A 26032-nucleotide genomic window follows, 5' to 3' on the forward strand; every position below is an offset into this window, starting at 1 on the left:
GAGAGAGAAAGAGGCAGAGACACAGGCAGAGGGAGAAGCAGGCTCCATGCACCGGGAGCCCGACATGGGATTCGATCCTGGGTCTCCAGGATCGCACCCTGGGCCAAAGACAGGCGCTAAACTGCTGCGCCACCCAGGGATCCCTATTATCTATTTCTTGAATGAGCTTTCACAATTTGTGTTTTTCAAGGAGTTTCTGCATTTAACCTATTTTTATTTTATTTTTTATTTTTATTCATTTATTTTTTTAAAAGATTTTATTTATTTGTTCATGGGAGACAGAGAGAGAGAGGGAGAGAGGCAGAGACACAGGCAGAGGGAAAAGCAGGCTCCATGCAGGGAGCCCGATGTGGGACTCGATCCTGGGTCTCTAGGATCACAGCCTGGGCTGAAGGCAGCGCTAAGCCGCTGAGCCATCCGGGCTGCCCCTTAACCTACTTTTAAATTTATTGGCATTAAATTATTTATAATATTCCATTATTAATATCTGAAGAATCTGTAGCAATGTCACCTCTATCATCCCTGATACTGTTAACTTGTCTGCCTTTTTATCCTGACCAGACTTTTTTAAAATTAGTGTTACTGATTTTCTGAAAGAACCAGTGTTTGGATTTATTAATTTTCTCTGATTTCATTGATTTTACTCTGGCCTTTATTATTTCCTTTCTTGTATTTACTCTGGATTTAATTTCTTTGTCTTTTTCTGGTTTCTTTAGGTGGAAGCTGAGGTCATTGGTTTGAGACCTTTGTCAAAAATAGGCATTTAGTGCTATAAATATCCTTTCAAGTAATATTTTAATGACATGCTGATATTTTGTGTTTCATCTTTATTCAGTTTAAAAATACTTTCTGATTTACTTTTTTTAGCCATGAGTTTTACATAGAAGTGTATTATTTAGTTTTAAGATGTTATTATTGATTATTGTGGTCAGAGGACGTACTTTTTATGATTCACATGATCTTAAATGTATTGAGACTTACTTTACAGCTTAGAATATGGTATATTTTTTAAAATTTAAAAAAATACTTGACTTATTTTTGTTGTTGTTCTCATCCAGAGAAAGCAATTGAACTGCGTCTGGCAAAAATCGACCATACTGCGATTCATCCCCATTTACTTGATATGAAGATTGGACAAGGGAAGTATGAGCCGGGCTTTTTCCCTAAGTTGCAGTCTGATGTACTTTCCACTGGGCCAGCCAGCAACAAGTGAGTCAACCCCAAGGATCCAGCTCCTTAACCAGGTGATGAGAGTTATCCAGTATCTGGGTCTGAGCTGATAGATGATTTGTAAAGCAAATATGGAAAAGACCCAGACTGTCCAGGTTGTTCACTTGTTTGAACAGGAAAACAGGTGACAAAGATGACTAGTGCCTGTCTCTACTCTGCAAATTGGGATAGCTCCACATGCCCAGAAACTGTGAAAAGCGAGACTGTAGATAGGTTACAATCATCTCTCGATTAAATCCCATACCATACCTGGCATCGTGTCTTCAGTAAGTGGTAATTGAAATAATTGGAGACTGAACTAAAAGTAGATACTTTAGCAGGGTTGCTCTTTTGTAGTTATTTTGAAGATGAGTATATCAAAGCCCAGACGGTGTTGAACGAGTATAGTTTTGGATCTGCATGTGAGGTTTTTGTACGTGCCTTAAGAGAGATAGATCTATGTTCCCTGGGGAGTTTTTCTTGCCCAGTCACTGAGCTCTTAAGCTCCTTTTCCTCAAGGTCTCTGAACTATCTCTGGTGACTTTTTGGTGATTTTCCCATGCCCAATGTTGTTCCCTAGATTTTCAAGTTCTCTCCTGTCAGTAACTTGACCTTACTTTCTTAGCATGATGTTCATAATTTGCCTTCTTGGATTCTGCCAGGTGGACAAAAAGGAATGCTCCTGCCCAGTGGAGGCGGAAAGATCGGCAGAAGCAGCACACAGAACACCTGCGTTTAGATAATGACCAGAGAGAGGTAAGAAACCTTAAGGGTGACAAACAGTGACACTATGACTATTCTACACTGTCTTTCTCTTTCCCATTCCCTTGGCCTCTGGTCTAATTCAAATGTCTTAGCAATAACCTTTCCCCATAAAGAAGGGTTAATACTAGGATTAGTTCCTCATACCTGATCCTGGGCCTTGGTTATGACAAATCCAGGATGTATGATGTTCTGCAAGTGACAGCTGGCTACTAACCAGGTAGGTCCTCTCCCTGAGCCACACTCTGTTTGCAGCCCCATCAGGAATAATCTCTGGCTTAAGAAGAGAGCCTTTCACTGTCCTTTTAGTACTCAGTCTTGCACGATACTTTCTGGGGAGTATGACAGGAACCTCAGAAAATAAGATTCTGAAATTTGGGAGAATCACTTTATAATTTGTGAGGCTTATTTTCGGTATAGTATTGTAATAAAGAAGTTAATTCTGTTAGAGGGAGAAGGAAGAAAAGATGAACCTGGGTTAATACTGTGAATCTCTGAAACTAGATGGTGGAGGACTTTTCTTCTGTTTTTTATGTATTTTAGTTTAAAACATAATCTTGACTTTTTTGCTTAGAAGAGCAAAAGAGAGGAATGTTATAATCAGGTGCCTAGGGGTTAGGGACTCCTGAATTGACCCCCTGAGTTTACCAGCTGAGTTTCTTAGCTCTACTATAACTTGTTCCCAGTAAAGTTTCTAGTTCTAAACCTCTGGACGGAGACCTTACCTTATTTAATTCCAGAGAAGTTGTGAAAATGGAGCTTCACCTTCAGAAACCCATTTCAAGAACTTCTCTTTGAGAAAAGACCTGCAGTTTACATTTGGTACATTTAAAAACCTGTTAAAGCATATTATTTGTGTATGTATCTGACATCTCAGTGAACGGGAAAATAAATGTCATTTTGTCTTTGCTGTTTTTAAAGAAATAAATTAGAGTTGCAAGGTATGGTTATGAATTTTTTTTAAAGATTTTATTCATTCATGAGAAAGAGAGGCAGAGACATAGGCAGAGGGAGAAGCAGGCTCCCTATAGGGAGCCTGATGCAGGACTCAATCCTAGGACCCCAGGATCACAACCTAATCCAAAGGCAGACGCTCAACCACTGAGCCACCCAGGTGCCCTGGTTATGAATTTTTAACTTCATAGGATAGGATATGATTGGGCTTAGAGTTTTTGTGAAGGTGAGCAAAAGGGATTTGGGATTTTGGTATTATTTTATAAGTCTCCCCTGGGTCGTCCACCTCACCTCCATATTACTTCTTTCAACAGTGTTTATTGAGCATGTTTTCTTGGTCAGATCACTGTAGTAAATACTTCGAAATATAAAGATGACAAGGAGGTAGGCTTGTCCTCAAGGGATATCAGTTTATTAAGGAAATAAAGTCAGATACACAAATAATTTCAGTAGGATAGTGTTTTGAAAGGGCCATATGAAAAGCAAGCCAGTGTTTGATCTCTGATTAGAGAAATCAGAAGTCAGTTCTACCTGGAGTAGTATTTAAACAAGGGTGATGGAACCATCATCTCTTTAAGCCTTGGAGGATGATGGGATGATGAGAGACAAAGAAGAGCATTCAAGTAGAAGAAATGAAGGATCAAATGCTTGGCCGTTGTTGTGTAGTGGAGGCTGCTGACAGAATACTTTGTAGTAAGGAGGTATAGGAGGTAGGTAACAAACTAGGAGTCAGGTAGCAGTAATCCAGGTGAAGGAATTGAAGCCTAAACTTGGGAGTTGGTAGTGGGGGCAGATCGAGGGACCAGAAGATATAAAGGACAGAATTGTATTACTGGAATAAAGTCTAGGGTAAAAATACTGGTTGCGAACTTCTGATTCTGAGAGGATGTCAGTGTGTAGTTCACTGAATTGATGTGAGCTCTGTGTTAAATAGTATATTTAACAGCACATTGTAGAAAAACAGAAAATGCAGTTGTTTTGAATGTGCACTATTATTTTCCAGACCCTAATTTAGCAAGGCTATACTTTATGATAGAAAGGGTAGGTATCTATCTTTGATATGGGCAGAGGAGTTAAACTCCTCGCAGCTTGTGGTAGAAAATTAGTTTCTCAGTAGTATTCTGAAATTTGAGTGGGTTTATACATTGAGCTGTATACATGCTGCAGCCATGTGTTATTAGCTTTGTGTTAGCTATATGTTCTTTACCTCTTGCATTATTAAAGCAAAGGTAATTATAGTACTCATAGTATGCCTTACTTACATCAGAGAAAAATCATCATATTTTCTTTGTTTTTTGTCTTTGCTGCAAGAATTTAAAACCCTCCCCACTCCAACTGTGAGCATAGGAAAGGGGCATAAGAAAATGTGGGATGATAGTAGTGACCTCTTCAGGCTCTCATTAGTACTGGACACCTGCAGTTTGTGTGCATGGACCCAAAAAACCTTTGATTTTTCTCTGATGTAGAAGTACATCCAGGAAGCCAGGAATATGGGCAGTACCATCCGCCAACCCAAACTCTCCAACCTCTCCCCATCAGTGATTGCTCAAACCAACTGGAAGTTTGTAGAGGGCCTGCTGAAGGAATGCCGCAACAAGGTGAGCCATGGTTGCTTATGTATGTATGTTCTTTCCCTTGGCAGTCACGGGGAGACCATATCCAGGCTCTGACCACTCTTTCTTGGTTTTAAAAATACTGTTAATATAATGGGATAGTATTGATTTTAAGATCTCGTTGTTTTGAATAAATATACCATTGCCAGAGAGCAAGCATACTTTGCTTGATATTAACATAATATGTATTCTTTAAAACTGAGAGGTGGATGTGGTTTTCAGCTTTAAACATCTTACATTACTTATATGAAATCCTGATAGTTCATTTGTCTTCAACAGATTAGTCTTACACACATGAAAATGTTTTTGCTTCTATTTTAATCTGATAGCAGTGATCTCATTATCTAGACACAGAATTTACTGAGTGCCTACTATGTCCCAGGCCAAAGTGTATTGTTTAGTTTAAGCTTTTTTTTTTTTTTTTAAAGATTTTACTTATTTATTCATGAGACACACACACACACACACACACACAGAGGCAGAGAGATAGGCAGAGGGAGAAACAGGCTCCTTGCAGGGAGCCCAACGTGGGACTCGATCCCAGGTCTCCAGGATCAGGCCCTGGGCTGAAGGCAGCACTAAACCACTGAGCCACCCGGGCTGCCCCATAGTTTAAGCTTATTGTTGGGATGTTTTTCTCAATTCTACAGACAGTAATGTTTTTAAGCTTTATTTTTTTTATTGTTATGTATTTATTCATGCAAGACACACAGAGCGAGACAGAGACACAGGCAGAGGGAGAAGCAGGCTCCCTGTGGGGAGCCCGATGTGGGACTCGATCCCAGATCTTAGGATCTCGGATCTGAGCCAAAGGCAGACACTCAACTGCTGAGCTACCCAGTTGTCCCTGTTTTTAAGCTTTATTGAGGTATACTTGATATACAAAAAATGCATACATATATATTTTTTAAGTAGGTTCCATACCAACGCATGACCTTGAGATCAAGATCTGAGCTGAGATCAAGAGTCGGTAGCTTAGGGCAACTGAGCTACCCATGTGCCCCTATGCACATATTTTAATGTACACATTTTGACAAGTTTGGACATATGCATACACCCATGATACTATCACCACAATCAAGGTGCTAAACATATCTATCATTTTCAAAAATGTCCCTGTGTTACTCTGTGGGCTTGGTTTGTTTTTATAGTAAGTACACTTAACATGAGACCTATTCTCTCTCTCTCTCTCTCTCTCTCTCTCTCACAAAAATTTTATTTATTTCTTAGAGCGAGAATGAGCATGAGCTGAGGGAAAGGCAGATTCCCTGCTGAGCAGGGACCCCCTCCATCCCCCCACCCCCATTTGGGGTTCCATCCCAGGACCTTGGGATCATGAACTGAGCTGAAGATAGTGCTTAACCGACTGAGCCACCCAGGCACCCCTGAGATCCATAAAAATTCCATAAGAGATTACAGGCCATAATTTCTCTGACCTCAGTCACAGCAACATCTCTCTAGATATGTCTCTTGAGCAAGGTGAACAAAAGCAAAAAAAACTTTGGGACTACATCAAAACGAAAACTTCTGCACAGCAAAGGAAATAATTAACAAAACTAACAGGCAACCTACTGAATGGGAGAAGGTATTTGCAAATGACATATCTAATAGAGGGCTAGTATCCAAAATATGTGAAGAATTTATACAACTTAAAACCAGTAAAACAGGGAATCCCTGGGTGGCGCAGTGGTTTATCACCTGCCTTTGGCCCAGGGCGCGATCCTGGAGACCCGGGATCGAATCCCACGTCGGGCTCCCGGTGCATGGAGCCTGCTTCTCCCTCTGCCTGTGTCTCTGCCTCTCTCTCTCTCACTGTGTGCCTATCGTAAATAAATAAAAATTAAAAAAAAAAAAAAAAACCAGTAAAACAAATAATCCAATTAAAAATGGGCGGAAGACATGAACAGACATTTCTCCAAAGGAGACATAGAGCTGGCCAACACATACATAAAAAAAATGCTCAATACCAGTCATCATCAGTGAAATGCAAATCAAAACCATAATGATATATCACCTCAAACCTGTCAGAATGGCTAAAATAAAAAACACAAGAAACAGATGTTAACAAGGAAGAAAAGGAATCCTTGTGCACTGTTGGTGAGAATGCAAACTGGTACAGCCATCGTGTAAAATTGTATGCAGATTCCTCAAAAAATTAAAACTAAAACAACCCTATGTTCTAGCAATTGTACTACTTGGTATTTACTCAAAGAATACAAAAATACAGTTCCAAAAGATATATGCACCCCTGTGTTTATATAGTAGCATTATTTATGATAGCCAAATTATGGAAGCAGCCTAAGTGTCTACTGATTGATGAATAAAGAAGTGGTGTATATGTATAGGAATATTAGAAGAAAGAATGAAATCTTATTATTTGTGACAACATGAATAGATCTAGAGGGTATAATGCTAAGTGAAATAAGTTAGAGAAAGACAGATACCATGATTTCTTTTTTTTTTTTAAATATATTTTATTTATTTATTCATGAGAGACACAGAGAGAGAGAGGCAGGGACACAGGCAGAGGTAGAAGCAGGCTCCCTAGAGGGAGCCCGATGTGGGACTGGATCCCGGGACTCCAGGATCACAACCTGAGCTGAAGGTGGTGCTAAACCACTGAGCCACTCAGGCGCCCCAGATACCATGATTTCAATCATATGTTGAACTTAAGAGAGAAACGAACAAAGAAAAAAAGACAAACCAAAAAATAGGCTAACTATATATATTATTATTATATATAATATATATATTAGTTATAGTGAGCATATTAGATAAAATTTATGTATTAACTATAGTGAACAAAATGGTGGTTAACGGGAAGAGAGTAGAGGGATGGGTGAAGTAGTTGAAGGAAAATTAAAAAGAACACACTTATTGTGATGAGCACTGAGTAATGTATACAATTGTTGAATCACTGTATTGTACACCTGATACTAATATAACTGTATGTTAACTATATTGGAATTAAAATAAAAATAATAGGTGCTATGTTGATCAGCGGTCCTCTAAAACTACTCATCTTACGTACTGAAACTTCACACCTACAGAGCAACAATTCCCTTTCCTACTTTTCCCTTCCCCTGACAGTTACCATTCTGTTTGCTTCTGTGAGTTTGACTATTTTAGATACTTCATATAAGTGGAATCGTGTAGTAGTTGTCCTTTTGTGACTGGCTTATTTCACTTAGTATAATGTTCTTGCTGGTTCATGTTGATTTCAGTTCTTTTAGATATATACTCAGAAGTACGATTGTTGGATCAAAATATAGCCATTATATATTTTTTTAAAGATTTATTTATTTATGAGAGTGAGAGAGAGAGTGTGTGTGTGTGTGTGTGTGTGCGCGCGCGTGCGTGTGTGCCCTGCACACACCAGCAGGGGGAAGAGCAGGGGGAAGCCTACTCCCCGTTGAGGGGAGCGCTATGTTGGGCTTTGACTGGGAGATCATACCTGAGCCAAAACCAAGAGTTAGGCACTTAACCAACTGAGCCACCCAGATACCTCCAAAATATAGCCATTCTTAATTTTTAATGTTTTAGTTATGAATGTAATTTCTAAGAAAAATTATAGCCTTTCAACCAAATTAGTATACCATACCTTTTAGGACAATTCAATTAACTTGATTTCTACTACATCCTATTTATTCACCAATGGAAAAAAAAAAAAGATTCTCCTGCATTTTCAATTTGTAAGTTGTCATTTAGAGGATGAAATCAAATATAGAAAAAGAAATCAAATTTCTTTTACAGAAGAAATTATTACAGTTATAAATTAGATGGATATATCAGTACTGATATTTTGAATTCAGGTGTTTAAAAAACAACTTCTATCAGCTCACTCTGAGTCATTAGTATTTATTATTTTTTTAAGATTTTATTTATTTATTTATGACAGATAGAGGCAGAGACGTAGGTAGAGGGAGAAGTAGGCTCCCTGCAAGGAGAGCCCTATGTGGGACTCGATCCCAGATCTTGGCCACGCCCTGAGCCGAAGGCAGATGCTCAACTGCTGAGCCACCCAGGTGTCCCTGTTATTTTCCACACAATGTTTTTCTTTTCTGCCATCAAGAACATTGTGGTTGTGCCTTTCTTAAAAGAAACCTTCTCTGTTGTTTCTGAGATTTGGTTTCCAAGCTGCTGACATTTATTCTTCAGTCTTGAGATGTATGCCTGGCAGGGACAACTTCTTGTGTCTACTATCTGGTCAACAAAGACTATGAAATACATCCCAATTTCAGAGATGTTAATATGCAGAGAAATGTACATATTAGAATTGAAGAAATAACAATAATCAATCTAGCATTGCTAAATGTTGGTTAGCATGTGGAGCAACAAGAACTCTCAGACATATAAGTTAGTGTGACCACTTTGGAAACCAGTGTAGCATTATCGATGCAATGCTTTTTCTAGATAGATTCCCTAGAGAACCCCTTGCAGTGTGATCCCAGAGATACATACAAGTAGTTTTATAGCAGCATTCTTTGTAGTATGCCCAAACAGGAAACAACTCAAATACCAATCAGTAAGAGAGTTAATAAATAAATTTTATATTTATATGATGGAATGCTGTACAGTGATGGACATGGACAACAGTTATACCTATCAATGTGTGTGAATTTCACAAACAAAGTTTAGTGAAAAAGCAAATCACAAAAGAAAACATGTAGGCAAAAGTAAACTACCTTGTTTATTAGCAAGGCAAATCTAGGTGGTAAGCATTTTTTTGCTTTTCTGTAGTTCTATTGTGTGTAGGTCAAGATAGCGCTCACTTCCAGAGTGGAAAGGTTATTAGAGAGGACACATAGGGTGCTTCAAAGGTATGGATGGACAATGATTTATTTCTTAGCTTGGGTGATGGTTGTAATAGTGTGTGTAATATATAGATGTATAGATATGATATATACATACACCATAATACATGTATATGAGGTCTATTTTACAATAAAAGCATTAAAAATAACAACACTGGAAAAAATGTGCCAGAATATTAAGAATTGTTGCTTCTGAAAGGCAGAATTAGGGGTGATTTTTCTTCTTGCTCTTTAGATTTTTGTGTGTCAGAAATTTATAACCTAAGTAAATCTTGGTTAAGGACTCAAGGAACTAACTCAAGCAGAGTTAGATTCAGAGGCCAGATCTGCTACTTTTTTGCTGAGTAATTTAGGCAAGTTCTTTAAATCCTCTGACCTCTTTCCTTATTAGTAAGTTGGAAACAATAATAATACTTATAGAGTTATAATGCTTAATACAGTGCCTGGCACATAGTAATAAAAGTTGCAATTATCATTATACAGTGTGTGTTTTTGGTTTATAACAAGAATTTGAACATTTTTACTTAAAAGAAATTATTCTGGAAACTATAGAACACTTATGAAAGAAATTAAAGAAGACACAAAGAAATGGAAAAATCTTCCACGCTTACGGATTGGAAGAACAAGTATTGTTAAACTTTCTATATTCCCATAGCAATCTTCACATTCATTGTAATCCGTATCAAAATAACAGCAGCATTTTTCATAGAGCCAGGACAAACAATTCTAAAATTTGTATGGGACCAGAAAAGACCCTGAATAGCCAAAGTCATGTCAAAAGGAGAGCAAAGCGGGAAGCATAGTAATCCCAGACCTCAAGCTATATTAAAAGTTGTACTCATCAAGACAGTATGGTAGTGGTACAAAAACAGACACATAGGGATCCCTGGGTGGCGCAGCGGTTTGGCGCCTGCCTTTGGCCCAGGGCGCGATCCTGGAGACCCGGGATCGAATCCCACGTCGGGCTCCCGGTGCATGGAGCCTGCTTCTCCCTCTGCCTGTGTCTCTGCCTCTCTCTCTCTCTCTGTGTGACTATCATAAATAAATAAAAATTAAAAAAAACAAAAACAAAAAAAAAAAACAGACACATAGATCAATGGAACAGAATAGAGAAACCAGAAATGGACCCTCAACTCTATGGCCAAGTAATCTCCAACAAAGCAAGAAAGAATATCCAATGAAAAAAAGACAGTTTCTTCAACAAATGGTGTTGGGAAATTGGATAGTCACATGCAATTTGAAGAATGAAACTGGACCACTTTCTTATACTATACACAAAAATAAATGGATGAAAGACCTAACTGGGATAGGAAACTATCAAAATCCTAGAGAAGAACACAGACATTTTAGAGTGGTCAGGGTGAGTCAGTCTGAGGACATCTGAACAGAGTACCTGAGTCAAGCGTTGTAGTATTTTCAGTGGAAAAGCCATAGGCTTGGAGTGAGACAGTTCTGGTAACTGGAAACTCCTTGGGACTTCAAGATAAAAACCTTATGCACAGCAAAGGAAACAACCAACAAAGCTAAAGGACAACCCACAGAATAGAGAAGATATTTGCAAATGCCAGATAAAGGGCTAGTATCCAAAAATCTATAAAGAACATCTCAAACTCAATGCCTCAAAACAAATAATTCAATCAAGAAATGGGCAGAAGACATGAACAGACATTTCTCCAAAGAAGATATACAAATGGCTAACAGACATGTGAAAAGATGCTCAACATCACTCAGCATCAGGGAAATACAAATCAAAACCACAGTGAGATGCCACCTCCCACCAGTCAGAATGGCTAAAATGAACAACTCAGGAAATAACAGATGGTGGTGAGGATGTGGAGAAAGGAGAACCCTCTTAGAAATTGGTGGGAATGCAAACTGGTGCAGCCATTTTGGAAAACAGTATGGAGGTTCCTCAACAAGTTAAATATAGAACTATCCTATGGCCCAGCAATAGTACTACTGGATATTTATCCAAAGAATACAAAATACTGATTTGAAGGGGTACATGCACCCCATTGTTTATTTTTATTTATTTTTTAAAGATTTTATTTATTTATTCATGATAGAGGCAGAGACACAGGCAGAGGGAGGAGCAGGCTCCATGCAGGGAGTCTGACGTGGGACTCGATCCTGGGACTCCAGGATCACGCCCTGGGCATAAGGCAGGCGCTTAAACTGCTGAGCCACCCAGGCTGCCCACCCCATTGTTTATAACAGCACTATCAACAGTAACCAAATTATGGAAAGAGCCCAAGTGTCCATCTAGATGAATGGATAAAGAAGATGTGGTGTGTGTGTGTGTGTGTATGCTATGTATGTCATACACACACACACACACACACACATATATATATATACACACACACACACACACACACACACACACAAATGGGATATTAATCATCCCAAAGAAGATGTGGTGTATATATATATGTGTGTGTGTGTGTGTGTGTATATATATATATACACACACACACACATACACACAAATGGGATATTAATCATCAAAAAGAATGAAATCTTGCCATTTGCAACAACACAGATGGAACTAGAGTATATTATGCTAGTGGAATAAGTCAGAAAGACAAATACCATATGATTTCCTATTCCTGTGTGGAATTTAAGAAACAAAACAGATGAACATAGGAGAAGGGAAGGAAAAATAAGATAAAGACAGAGGGAGAGGCAAACCTTAAGAGAGTCTTAACCATAGGGAACAAACAAATTGAGGGTTGGTAGAGGGGAAGTGGGTGGGAGGATGGATAAGTGGGTGGTGGGTGTTAAGGAGGGCACTTGTGATGTGTACCGGGTGTTATATGCAACTGATGAATCACTAAATTCTGCCCCTGAAACTAATACTACACCATATGTGAACTAACTTGAATTTAAATAAAAATTTGAAAGGGGATCCCTGGGTGGCGCAGTGGTTTAGCGCCTGCCTTTGGCCCAGGGTGTAATCCTGGAGACCCGGGATCGAATCCCACGTCGGGCTCCCAGTGCATGGAGCCTGCTTCTCCTCTGCCTGTGTCTCTGCCTCTCTCTCTCACTGTGTACCTATCATAAATAAATTTAAAAAAAATTAAAAAATTTTTTTGAAAGAAAAAATAAAGGTAAATTATTTGTCCTTAGTTTTTTATCCTTTGACAGGTACTTCAGATATATTTCTAGCCTTAAATGTTGGAAGGTTTGTTTGGTAAGATCAGTTAAACAAGAATGTCGAAGTGACTTTGACCAAAGGGTTTTATTCAACTCTTCATCTCATAAATGCAAAAAATTAATCCAGAGTGATGGCATCACTTGTCCAGGGTCATACGGTGATTGTTGTGTTCTCATCTTATCTAACTGAATGCACTCCACCATAACCTGACCTGTATGATGGAGAGTAAATATACTCTGTGTTTCTTGGTCTTACTCATCTTGTCCTTCCCAGCCCAGCAGTTGTGCTCTGTGGGTCACCATAGCCCTCTCCAGTTGCATATGATCCTGCTCACTGTGGTTATCTAATCCTACTGACTGATTCCTTGTAGACCAAGAGAATGCTGGTGGAGAAGATGGGCCGAGAGGCTGTGGAACTAGGGCATGGGGAGGTGAACATCACAGGGGTGGAGGAGAACACCTTGATTGCCAGCCTTTGTGACCTTCTAGAGAGGATCTGGAGTCATGGGCTACAAGTAAAGCAGGTAAGGAATGTCTAGACTCTCCCTGCTGAGCAAATTGTCTTTTTCTTTTCACTTGCTAGCTTTCCCATACTCTTCCAGTTGACTAGATTTGAAAAATGGTACTTACCATTTCTGGGATAAGACTTAAAATAGCTAAACAAACAAATAAGTAAATAAATGTGATTCAAACTATTTTCTTTTTCTTTTTTTAAGATTTTTTTTCTTTTTTTAAGATTTTTAAAAATTTATTTATTCATGAGAGAGAGGGAGGCAGAGACACAGGCAGAGAGAAGCAGGCTCCACACTGGGAGCCCAATGTGGGACTCAATCTCAGGTCTCCAGGATCACGCCCTGGGCCAAAGGTAGCGTCAAACCACTGAGCCACCCAGGCTTGGCCCCACCCCTTTTTAAAGATTTTTATTTATTTATTTATTCAAACTATTTTCTTTAAAAAATATGGTTCCTGAATCTTTGTGTTTGTTAGACATTTTTAGAGTGGTATCTTCCTTATTGTAAATAGAACTGGAGGCCAAATTTATAGATCCTTTTTGGCAGCTGGCCCTGGTCTAGAGATGGGACACAAAAGTAAGAGAGAACTTAGAGATCCTAAGTACCAAATGTACTCTAAGGGTCCTTCGCTAGTTGTACATTCCCAGTGGAAAAAGGTCTGTCATTAACATTTCTTTTATATACAGATAGCTTAACTGTCTAAAGATTTGAGAAAGGATTGCAGGAGATGGAGTAAGTTTGATTTTTACTGCATACCAGAGAATTTCCTTATTTCAAAATACTCTGCTTTGAATAGCTAGTCAAGATGGACAACTTTTATGTATGTTTAAATTTGAAAACAACTTGAAATCTTTTAAAAAAGCAGTCTTAGGGCCGCCTGGGTAGCTCAGTTGATTTTTAAGTGTCTGACTTGTGATTTCAGCTCAGGTCATGATCTCATGGGTTATGCCCCATGAGATCTCAGAGATTGAGCCATGCAACATGCTCTGTGCTTAGCAGGGAGTCTGCTTGAGATTCTCTCCCACTGTCCCTCTCCCCACTCATTCTCTCTCTCTTTATAGTAAAATCTTCTTTTTTTTTAAAAAGCAGTTTTAATATGGATAAATTAGAAAATACATACAAGTATCCAGCCAGTGTTTATTGAGGGTTGACACTGTGCCAGGCATTATTGTTGAAGGCACTTGAGATACCTTAGTGAACAAAACAGACCAAGATCTCTGTCCTTCTGGAGTGCCACTGTCATGGGTATAGAGACAGTCTACCATATCTATCTTTCAAAACAGTTTTCTGTGCACGTATACCCATATACTGTGGATATTTAAAAATCCAACCACAATGAGATACCTTTTCACATACGCAAGGATAACTGAAATAAAAAAAGACAGACAATAACAAGGTTAGTAAGGATCTGGAGAAATTAGAACCTTTACATATTGCTGATGGGAATGTAAAATGGTGCAGCCACTTTGGAGCATAGCTGGCAGTTCCTCAGAATGTTAAACATGGTGTTATATGACACAATGAGCCTACTTTTAGCTATGTACTCAAGATAAATGGAAACATATGTCTGTATAAAAACATTTACACAGATGTTCATAGCAGCATTATTCCAAATAGGCCAGAAGTAGAACAACCCAAAAGTCCATCAGTTGATGAGTAGATACACTAAGTGTGGTATATCTATACAATGGAATATAATTTAGTGGTAGAAAGAATGAAGGATGATACATGTTCAACATACTATGTGAAAGGAACCGTTCACAAAAGACCACATATTGTATGATCCCATTTATAGAAAACGTCCAGAATAGGCAAATCCATAGACAGAAGATAGATTAGGAGATGTCAGAGATTGAAGGGAAGGAGGAATAGGTAGTGACTGATAATGGGCATGGGGTTTCTTTTTGGGTGATGACAGTGTTCTCAAATTAAGATGGTGATGGTTGTACAATTCTGTGAACATACTAAAAACCAGGGCTTTATTTGTAACAAAATTATATACTTTGTAAGTGTGAATTTTATGGTAATGTGAATTATATCTCAGTAAAACTGTTTTTAAAAATTTAGATGGGAATATACTATACATAATGATTTGTAACTTGCTTTTTTTTAACCTCATTTTTTCCCCATGTCCTTAACTAATTTCTAGGTGATTCTATAGTGTTTAAGAGCTCAAACTATGAATCAGATAGATGTGGGGTTTTTTTTGTTTTTGTTTTTTTAGTTTTTTTTTTTAGATGTGGGTTTGATTCCTACTTAATAACTTTATGAAACTGATCAAGATACCTAGTTTTTTCTAAGCTTCTGTTTCATCCTATATATGATGGACTCTTTAAAGTACCCACCTCTGTAGGATTCTTACGAAGATTTGGTAAAATAGTTTAGGTGAAGTGCTACACTTAGAGCCTGGAATTTGGGAGGTGCTATATAAATATTTGTGGTTATTAGGTTATTACTCTTCTCAGATTTCAGTTTTAGTTACTGTATCCATTGTATATGTGTTCCATATTTTGAATCAGTCCTTTATTACTAGTCAGGTTGTTTCTGATTTTTCAATATTGTAAGCAACAATGTGGTTATAAATTTTTTATAGTGCTAAAAATTGTGTATCATGTTCCTAAAATTTTGAGAATCCTGTAGTATAAATAGCAATACTATGGGCTTTGGAGTCTAATCAGTCAGACTGGGATTTGAATCCTAGCTCCACTGGATGACTTCCAGTAACTTTTAATCCATACTGTGGAATTAATCAAATCTATCTTTGAGAGTTATGATAATTAGATGTAATAAAAACAAATACCTAGCATGCTGTAAATATATAACCTATGATGGCTAATTATGCTATGCTCTACATGAAGAATTCCTGTTTCTTTCCTTTTCTGTATAACAAATGAGTATAATATATATAATCATTTTAACATTTTCCTTTAAATTGAACGGACCTGGCACTTATAGTTGAGCTCTTCATCTTTTTGGTAAAATATATGCCCCCCAAAACTTTAAAATGTTTGCCATAAAAATTTCTAGAGAATTAGTGAGCCTTCTCCTGCATTTTAAGAAATAATACCATATGATAAACATGTTCTAAACCTGTCCTCTGAGGCTTTGCAACCATATTCTGCACAAATTCCCATATGTGAGGAATATTTTTTGGAGCCCATTTGATTCCTTTCTTAGGATAGAGGCTACTTGTGTAGTGAAATACTAATACAAAATAACAAGGACTTTTAAATTGAGGTCTCAATACTGCATTTGGAGCACTAAAAGTGAAACACTGACGGTGTCACCAGAGGGAGCAAGTGTATGTGCTTTTTGGCAGGGCATTTATACCCTCAGGGACACATACATATTCAGCTGAGGATTGACTGTGACTATGTATATTGGGTTTCTGCAACATGTTCTCCTAGGCTTTCACTTTGCTAGCATCTGTATAGAGCTCCTGTCTCCTGCTGAGACATTCTTTGGTTATATTCCAGTCCAAGGGTTATAACCTGGTTACCTGGTCTCTATCATGCAGATTATACATGATCTTGCAATCACCCACATTGTGACCAAATTCACTCTCAGAGAGTGATCTTATTTCCCCTTCTGAGGATACCCTACTGATGTCCTACCTATTTTATCTACCTAGCAATTAGAACCCAAGCAGCAGTTTTTGCTGCTAGTTTCTTAAATTTTGTTATTAGCCATGACTGCCTGCATCCAGGGCTGCCTTCAGCAGGTCCTCATAAAAAGTTCTGTTATCTTCACAACTCTCTTTGGCTTTCAGTGACATTTTTCAAGGAGATGGGCATCCTTCTCTAGTATATTTTTCTAACAATAAGGGGTGAGGTTTGGTTTTTCATACTGGTTTTGTAACTGCAGCCCTTTGGGTAAATGAAAATGGGGTTTTTTCTCACCTTCTGTGTATGACATTCTTGGAGAATCTGGTGCTATCTATATCTTGCTATCCTTATAAAACTACCCCAAATGGGTAGTTAGGTTAAACTGAACCTTGCAGTCTCAATTAACCTCTGTGCAAAACAGGGAGAAAAGAATAACCCATGTCTCCTGAACTACAAAGACTCTAGTGCCCTGTCACTAAGCTTCAGCCCAGCTGCTAGTCTCTTACTCCTGCCTGTGCTCTCCCTCCTGTAGGATTACCATGAGCCAGGGTGTTCTTCTGGTGTGGCAGGATGGTGTTGCTCTAGCATTTGGCTCTTCGGCATCGTTGCATGTGAGGGCTCTCTGGTGACTGGCTGTATTTAGTGTATGTCATGTCTGCACAGGTCTGTTAAGAGAGGCTGCCTTCCTAGTCTTCCTAGATTCTGAGGATACAGTGATGAATAAGCCAAAGTCCCTGCCCTTTTAGGAGCCTACTCTGGGGATACAGTGATGAATAAGCTGAAGTCCCTGCCCTTTTAGGAGTGTACTCTAATGGTTTTGGTAGATAGGTGGATGAATTTCTGGAGATTGAATTACTAAGTCAAAGAGTGTGAGTATTTTAAGCTCTTGTATTATTGTCTTTCTTTCTTTTCTTTTCTTTTCTTTTTTTTTTTTTGTCTTTCACATATATTGTGTCAATATACCAGTTAGTGTATAGAAGTTGTCTCATTGATGTTGTTGAACATTGATTTTTTTCAAATGTTTTTTAATGAAAAATAAAAAAGTCTTTTCTAGTTTTAACTTGTGTGTTTTTTAAAAAAAATTACCCTTATGGTTATTGGACTTTGTTTTAAGCTGGTTAAATCTTTTTTTTCTTTTAAGTTGGTTAATTCTTGCAGGATATCCAAACGGCAAATTTATGTTAACACCTTGCTGATCTACAGATGAGGGTTTTCTTTCATTCAAATGCTTGATTTTTTTCTCCTAAAATCTATCAAATAGAAACAATATAGATCCTCAGTATTCTTAGGGGACAAATCTTGAGACCTTAAATCCTCATTCATCTAAGAACATAAAATTTTCTTCAGAATGTATAACTTCACAAGTTAAATGATCTCTTCCAGGCAGTCTATATGACATCATTATAAAGAATAATAGTTCTAAAAGAAAAAAAAGAATAATTGTTCTGACACTAGATTGAAGCTTGAATCTCAACACTCTGCTTACTACTATCTGAGTAATCTTTTACAAGTTACTTAATCTTCTTTTTTTTTTTTTTATTTTTATTTATTTATGATAGTCACAGAGAGATAGAGAGAGAAGCAGAGACACAGGCAGAGGGAGAAGCAAGCTCCATGCACCGGGAGCCCGACGTGGGATTCGATCCCGGGTCTCCAGGATCGTGCCCTGGGCCAAAGGCAGGCGCCAAACCTCTGCGCCACCCAGGAATCCCAAGTTACTTAATCTTCTGATGCTCAATTTGCTCTTTTCTAAAGAGAATGAGGATAGAAGTACCTATCTTGTAGGATTGTTGAGAGCATTAGATAAAATGTTATATTTTGAACATTTAACATAGTGGTTAGTTTGTAACAAGTCTCAGGACATGGTAGCTTCTATTACTACTGTCACTTCTGTAAAACACAGAACTAAAGTCACCGATAAAATTATTATAATAAATCCTATTACTAAAACAAGCATAATACCACATTTACATAATATCAGCTATATAGAAACATTTACCATGAATCTAAAAGTTTTAATTATATAACAAGGAATACTGTGTACTGCAGGATGACTAGAAAGAGACAAAGCAGTGCCTGGGTGGCCAGGTGGGCTCACTCACCACCGAAGCAAATTGCTCCCTTACCTCAGGCTTGCAGATGCTTATCAGATTTGTCCCTTGGTAAAATGACAAATTACTACATGTCTCAAATAGTTTAAACTGCAACTCTTAGATTTCCAAATGCTAATAAGGTTCTGTTATATTGACTACAGTTAGTACCAGTCTACCTTCCTGCGGGCTTCTTCAGTTTTACCTTCAGTAGTAAGGTGACAGCTTATTCTTCTCAGCCTGCACTAAGGACAGTAGTGTCTTTAAATATTTTAGGAAATTCAGGAGCTATCATAGAATCTTGTAGATTGGATATTAGCTCCTCTGTACAGAAGCTATCATGCTCTACTCAAACTGGCCTTTAGCCAACTTAGAAGTTAATAGGTTATTTACTTTTTTCTTTCTTATCCACTGGTCCATTCACAGACTCTTTTTGGCCATGTCTTTCCTGTTTGAAGTGGTAGACCATTTCTCTTTTCTGTTCCTTTCCATTCTTCTTTACATTTCTCCTGCATTTTAGTAGGAGGATATATCTGTATATATTGCATCTGGGTGTACATTGAGATAAGTACAGATACTTTTTAGTAAAATCCTGTGTCTATATGTTAAAATTATCCATGACTCTGTTCACTGGATGCCTTGGCCTCTGAAATCTAAATTTTTTTTTTTTTTTTTAAATTATGATAGTCACACAGAGAGAGAGAGAGGCAGAGACACAGGCAGAGGGAGAAGCAGGCTCCATGCACCAGGAGCCTGACGTGGGATTCGATCTTGGGTCTCCAGGATCGCGCCCTGGGCCAAAGGCAGGCGCCAAACTGCTGCGCCACCCAGGGATCCCAAAAGGAGCCTTTTTTTTTTTTTTTAATTTTTATTTATTTATGATAGTCACAGAGAGGCAGAGACATAGGCGGAGGGAGAAGCAGGCTCCATGCACCGGGAGCCTGATATGGGATTCGATCCCGGGTCACCAGGATCACGCCCTGGGCCAAAGGCAGGCGCCAAACCACTGCGCCACCCAGGGATCCCTGAAATCTAAATTGATAGATGTTTCTCCATTGTGTTGATTCTAGGGGAAATCAGCCTTGTGGTCCCACCTGTTACATTACCAGGAAAACCGTCAGAGAAAACTCACATCAGGAAGCCTCAGTACATCAGGTAAGATGGTCTCTGCACCACTGGGGAAAACCCCCTCCACCCACTTTCCCATCCCCCACTGGAGTAGATTCTCCTAAGTCAGTGAAACCTTTGCTGTATAATGTTTCCGTTTTTAAATACTAAGCTATTCTGCTGTCTAAGCACAGTGTGCCAAAGCCATGGGGTTTGCTTTCATTATGTGTTTCTATACCACCCACTCCGCTTTTTTAAAGTAAATTCTGTGCCCAGCATGGGGCTCGAATTCATGACCCCAAGATTGAGAATTACATGTTCCATTGACTGAGCCAGCCAGACGTCCTTGTTTCTATACCCTTTGATCAGTGATATAGAAGATTTTTATCAGCAAGAGGACAGTCTTAGAATGACATTAGGTTTTTAATGAATTTGTGTGGTACTGGTGTCCTATGTTTGGAGCAGGTTGTCTTCAGAATGGTTTCTTTTCTTTTCTTTTTTTTTTTTTTTTAATTGTTTGTTTCATATCTCCAAGATGGGCATTGAGATGACCTATCAGTTAACAGAGCCTATTTGTCAATATGTCCTACCTTGGAACTCCTCAGAGTCAAGCCCTGGTATGAATGATCCCTTAGCACTTCTTTTCCGTTTCTAATTTAATAAAAATATCAAAGTTGAAAGGGATCCCAGAGATTATCTAATCTAGCCCCTTACAAGAAGAGGAACCTAGGATCCAGAGAGAAATTGAATTTACTCAAGATCACACAGTACCTTCATGGAATAGGCCAGATTAGGAGCCAAGGCTATTGTCTTCAAGGACAGTTCCCCTCCTTCCTGTACTTCTTGGCAGCATCTCCTCTTTGTACCATCTTTCGTTTTCCTCTCTCTGCCAGGAAGTTTGTTTACTTTTCTTGGATGTTCTTATCCTAATGGTAAAGATTGGTTCAAATGGAAGTAAAGATATATCTAGCTGTTAGAGGATTAAATGAGATCATATGTATAAAACTATAACATCTGATACCTAGTAAGTACTTAATAAATATTCGTGAAACACTAAGTGCTACCAAAGTAACCAACTATTTCCTGTACAAATTTGGGTAGTCAGCTCTTTGGATAGTCAGATCTCTTGGGACATGACCAACTTTTTTGTTCTAGGAATACTTCTTGATTCAGAACGGAGGAAATCTGATGCCAGCTCGGTCATGTCTCCCCTGAGAATCTCCCTCATTCAAGATATGAGGTTTGTCTAGGTTCATATATAATAAGCCACTAAAAGCCTGTTTTCAGTTGCTCCTTAGGTGTCTGCTTTAAATAGGGTCTCAGTGACTTGGGCTTCTACACCATTTCCATTAACCCGGAAGCCCTTATCATTGGTCTTGTCCTTCATGATGCAGTTGTAGAGCTGTATGAGCATTTGGGTTTCCTGACATTTTTGGAGAATTATAGCAGAGTATCCCAAGGCTCCAGGGTTAGCCTGGTTTTTTGAGAGCTGTATTGTCACCACCCCCCACACATCTTCCTCCCTCCGCCTCCTGCCCTTGCAAATTGTGGTGCGCCTATCTGCAAAGCCACATGGAAGTCCAGGATTTAGAGAACGAGAGAGATAGACTTTCACCAGAATGGGATAGGATTGTCTTACCAGGCTTCCTTGGCTTTGCAGGGGGACGTATTGGTAGTGAGTTCCTCTTCTGCCCCACTCCCCACCTCTTTTTTCCTGTTCTCCCTTCAGGCACATCCAGAACATTGGAGAAATCAAGACTGATGTGGGAAAGGCCAGAGCATGGGTGCGACTGTCCATGGAAAAAAAATTACTTTCCAGACACCTGAAGCAGCTTCTCTCAGACCATGAGCTCACCAAGTAAGGCGATTCTAATTGGAGTAGACCAGTTCCTAGGAACATGGGGAGGGTTTGGGAACCCTTGTATGGGGAGGGAGAATATTCACTGTCTCATTTCTGCTGTATTCATTCAGCTAAACTCAAATTGCATATGAAAAGGGAAGATTTTCCCCTCTTTAACTATAGAAGAAAAATTCTGCTATGTTTGTTCTTCCTACCTTCTCAAATGCATGTCCCTAAATAGCTTTCTTAAAGAGGTAGTGAGACGGATGGGGTCCTTATTGGGAACCTTAGAGTTTTGGGGCTCTCCTCTCCTTACTGCACTCAGGTAACTTGTATTCCTCTTAGGCACAGGGCAGTTTCTTGGCCTCTTTCCTGTCCTGGGGAAGAAAGGATTAGGGAATGAAAAGGGAGTTTCTAATATCCCCTAATCTCTTTTGATCTCTTTTGAGGCTAGGGCCAGCCCAAAATAACCCAGTTCTTGCTCTTCCTTTCTGGGCCCTGCCTGAGTCTCCCTGGAGCTTAAAAGGGCTTTCCAATGGCCCTCCGAGACCCCCTTTCTCCACACTTTTTTTTTTCTCCACACTTTCTACCTAGAAGGAGTAAGAGGAGAGATTCCATGGTTCTCATGCTCCCAGGGGCCATTAAACCTATAGTTCCCTTCTCTGGATTTGATACTCTTTGTATTCTTTTTGTACCTTAGCTACCAGAGGAGGAGTGGGAAGGAGGACTGTCCCCCTTCTGTGCCACTTAGGCCTCCACTTATCTACTTTTCCTATCTATGTTTGGCTCTTTCTTCATTGGCAAGCCTGTTGGGCATTTTTGTTTAGCATTTAATTTACTTAGGCATCTTTTCATGGTATCCTTTATTATTTGACTTTCCCAAGGATGATAAAGCAGAGGAGTGGGCCTTTTGTGTAGCAGGTGGATTAAAACTGCAGAATCTCATTTTATTCAAAGTTAAAATATAATGGTTTAGATTTATTGTGTATGTAAACCACAGCAAGAACTAGGTTTATTTTTTATTTATTTATTTATTTTTTTTTTAAGAACTAGGTTTAAAACCTTGATAGGTTAGAGAGCTCACTTTGAGAGGTTATGAAACAGCAATTCTTAAAACACTTAAATTTGATTCCCTATAGGGACAAAAAGGCTTAGGGATAAAAATTTGGAGATTAGGAGAACAACTAAGAGGGAACACGTGAATATGTAAGCCTGGAGTTTGGAAGGGAGGTGTTTGCACACCAGATTTTAGGGGCGGTTGTGTGTGGTTTAAAATAAAAAAATTTGCCCCTGTAGCAGGATAGGGCAGGAGTGTTTCCTGCTGGCCAGTGTGGGTGGCACCAGTAGGAGGACAGAGAAGCATCTGAAAGGGGGTCAAGCACAAGAACTTTGTGAAGTCTGGGACAGTGGAAAGGTCTAGGGTGTGTATGAGCATAAAGGCCCAGTTAAGTGCAAACGGGGCACAGACTGGTCAGGCTAATTTTGGTTCCTTTAAGCTATAGCCCTGTTAAAAGGAGATAAGCTCAGCATTTACTCAGTAATAGAAACTTTCCACCTTATATTCTGGCTCCAGTGAGTGGAAAATAAGTTTTACTGCCACAGATTGCATTTTGAATGGGGCATAGGGGAGAAAAAAGGGGCCCTTTACTCCTTCATTCTGTTCTCTGTTATCTTTCTCTTCAGTCTGCTTGAATCTCCAGCTACATCATACCACTCACCCTTCTCAGAATGTCTTTAGTCCTTTCAGGACCTAGTCAGAAGTTTTCTTTGCTAGTGTTTGTCTAGACATTCCAGAGACTTTGGTCCATTCTTCCTCCAGGCTCCCATAGCATTTGTCATAGTATATATTCAAACTTGCTTCACCCCTGTTGGGCTATATTGTCATTATCTAGTTGCTTGCTGCTTATTACAATATGCTTTTGAGGGCATGAATATACATGTTGCCCAGCCAGCACCTTGTAGATATTCAGTTGGGCACACAAAATGTGTGCATAGCTACATAGACAGGAGGAGGTGGACAGCCTTAGAGAGGATATCTAGATAGAATGTTCCTAAGTCTTTGGGATTTCCAGGTGGCCTCCAAAACTGTTTGTAGCATGGAGAAGGGTGTAAGGTCAAGGCAGGGTAAGGGGGCTTGTAGGGTGTAGGGGAGAAAGTTAGCTCCTATATAGTGAGCTCACATTGTTTTTCCTTAACCTGCCTGCAGTGACTAATACAGTGTAGTAGCCCCTCTTACCTTGAAACTCACTTTGCATGGCCGCTGTGACCTCATACCATCCTGTTCTTTTTCTCCCCCTACCTTTTCCAGGATGTTGGCTACCATAGTCCTCAGTTCTCTGCATGTACATATGTTCTTTTCACGCTTTCTCTCTCACTTAGTGATCTCACCCATTCTCATGACTTTTGCTACTTATTGTGTGACTTCCACATCTGACGCTGTGGCTTTGACTTTTCTTCTGAGCTCCAGCCCTACATTTATTTCCATTCAGGTATCTTACCTTTATCTCAGAGAGAACAGAAGCAAGCTTCATAGAGTCTTTACCATAACTACTTTTCTTTGAAATATTTTGTTAATGTCACAACTCTTCTCCCTGAACACCCTCGTTCCTCCCTACCTAGTCTGAAATTTGGGGTCCAGTTTGACTCCTTGGTTTGCTTTACCTTCCACATGCACATTTCAGGTCCTTTGCCTCTGCCTCCACCTATCTTCTTATCTAGTGCTGCTGCCTTACTTTCAGTTTTAGGCCCTGTTCACCCCTCAGCTGCACTAAATTTAAATTTTCTGGAATCAGCTGTGGCTTTCCCTTTACTTCTGGGGTAGATTGCAGAAACCTATTACTTGTAGGGCAAGTTGCAGATTCTTCAGCCTAACTATTTAGGGCCTTCCTTCATTTGATCGTAGCCCAACCTTTCAGCCTCATTGCTAAATGATCATCTCTCTGAGCCCTCAGTTCCAACCAAACTGGTTTCCACACCCTGTCCTTCTCTTTCTTCTGCAACATCTAAATTCGTGCTGTCCTTTAGGTCTCTGTGGTCACCTGGGACCATTGAAGCTTATGGCTCTTTAAGCCATAAGTGTTTCTCTCTGCCAAAGGCTGTGCACTTGGCTCTTCATGTCCCCTCTATTTGGGGAAGGTATTGTTGTTGTAGATGGTCTACAATGTCAGGCAAAGGGAGTTGGCCTTTGATGAGTAAGTGGGAATGGGAATGGGGACTGGAGAAAGTTTAAAAAGAAGGAAGAACATCATGTATGCAGCTCTTCCTAGTCTGTGACCTAATTCCCTTTATTGACTCTGAAGCTGTCCTGGGCTTACATTCACATTCGCAGTAGTGTTTTGACTCATGATTCTTATGTCTGCTGAGGGTCTGAGACTGGCCCTGCAAATGAATGATGATCAAAGACCTCCTGCCATTGCTATTCTCATACCACACACTGGAGTGATGCCCTTAGTTAGAAGCCTGAGAGGGCCTGTGCCATCCTTGAGGGGTGACAGTTCCAGCCCCCTGTTTAGGAAAGGAGATCCCATGACCTCTGACACTGCATTGTAGTAACATGAATCCTTAGACACAGGTAGAGTTTGGTTTTGTTGTTCATGCTATAGTTTCAGCCACTTTCCCTCTAGCCCTCATTTAGATGGAGTAGCTGGCTTTGTTCCTTTTTTAGATGGTTCTAATGAACTTGAAGCTTGGCATCTTATTCTTCCCTTAGCTGTCTCCTTCCAGAACTGAGTAATTCTAGCCTCTTTCCCCTCCTTTTGGCTGGGGGACTGATATATTGCCTCCTCTCCGACAGAAAGTTGTACAAGCGCTATGCCTTCCTGCGCTGTGACGACGAGAAGGAGCAGTTCCTCTATCATCTCCTCTCTTTCAATGCCGTCGATTACTTTTGCTTCACCAATGTCTTCACAACTATCCGTGAGTAGCCCTGTGCTCCCCACTAGCCTTCTCAGTGCCACTCTTCATGAGCCTCCCTAAGGCTAACTCACTGTCCCTTCCCTTTTTTTTTAAAAGAAAGATTGTCACTTGTTCTTTCTATTTACCTTTTTCTTCTGTAGGAGAGATGTGCACTTGCCCTCAGTGGAGGTTGTTTTTTCTCTGAAGCTTCTTTTTCTTATTCTGAACTGGGGAGCTCAGTCTTTTTGGCCATGATGTTGTCACTATTGTCCTCAGCACTGCTCTGGGGGCCTAGGCAATGAAAGTGGAGTGGAGTCGGGTGGTATGGTGAAGTTCACTGCCTTCTTTGCACACTTGTAAAGAAATCTCCTTTTTGTTTTGGGCTGAGAGAGTCATTCAACATCCTAGAAGGTTTCAGACCAACCCCCAGGGAAAAATAATTCTTCCTGAAGTAACTCCAAGTTGTGGTGGGAGAT

General features: G+C 39.5%; 1 protein-coding gene across 3 annotated transcripts in view; it reads left to right on the forward strand.

Annotated features, from left to right (window-relative positions):
- The window catches only part of DENND5A (DENN domain containing 5A), a 108848-nt gene that overhangs the window by 74774 nt on the left and 8042 nt on the right, over nucleotides 1-26032 (forward strand). For all 3 annotated transcript variants that reach the window (XM_026008148.2, XM_072727327.1, XM_072727326.1), the window contains 8 exons: nucleotides 1059-1209; nucleotides 1872-1965; nucleotides 4392-4523; nucleotides 12880-13032; nucleotides 19786-19870; nucleotides 20978-21062; nucleotides 21552-21680; nucleotides 25456-25577. In XM_026008148.2, coding sequence (XP_025863933.2) covers nucleotides 1059-1209; nucleotides 1872-1965; nucleotides 4392-4523; nucleotides 12880-13032; nucleotides 19786-19870; nucleotides 20978-21062; nucleotides 21552-21680; nucleotides 25456-25577 — 951 coding nt within the window. The remainder of the gene's footprint in view (nucleotides 1-1058; nucleotides 1210-1871; nucleotides 1966-4391; nucleotides 4524-12879; nucleotides 13033-19785; nucleotides 19871-20977; nucleotides 21063-21551; nucleotides 21681-25455; nucleotides 25578-26032) is intronic.

This window comes from Vulpes vulpes, chromosome 11 (genome assembly GCF_048418805.1).
Source record: "Vulpes vulpes isolate BD-2025 chromosome 11, VulVul3, whole genome shotgun sequence".
Lineage (NCBI taxonomy): Eukaryota > Metazoa > Chordata > Mammalia > Carnivora > Canidae > Vulpes > Vulpes vulpes.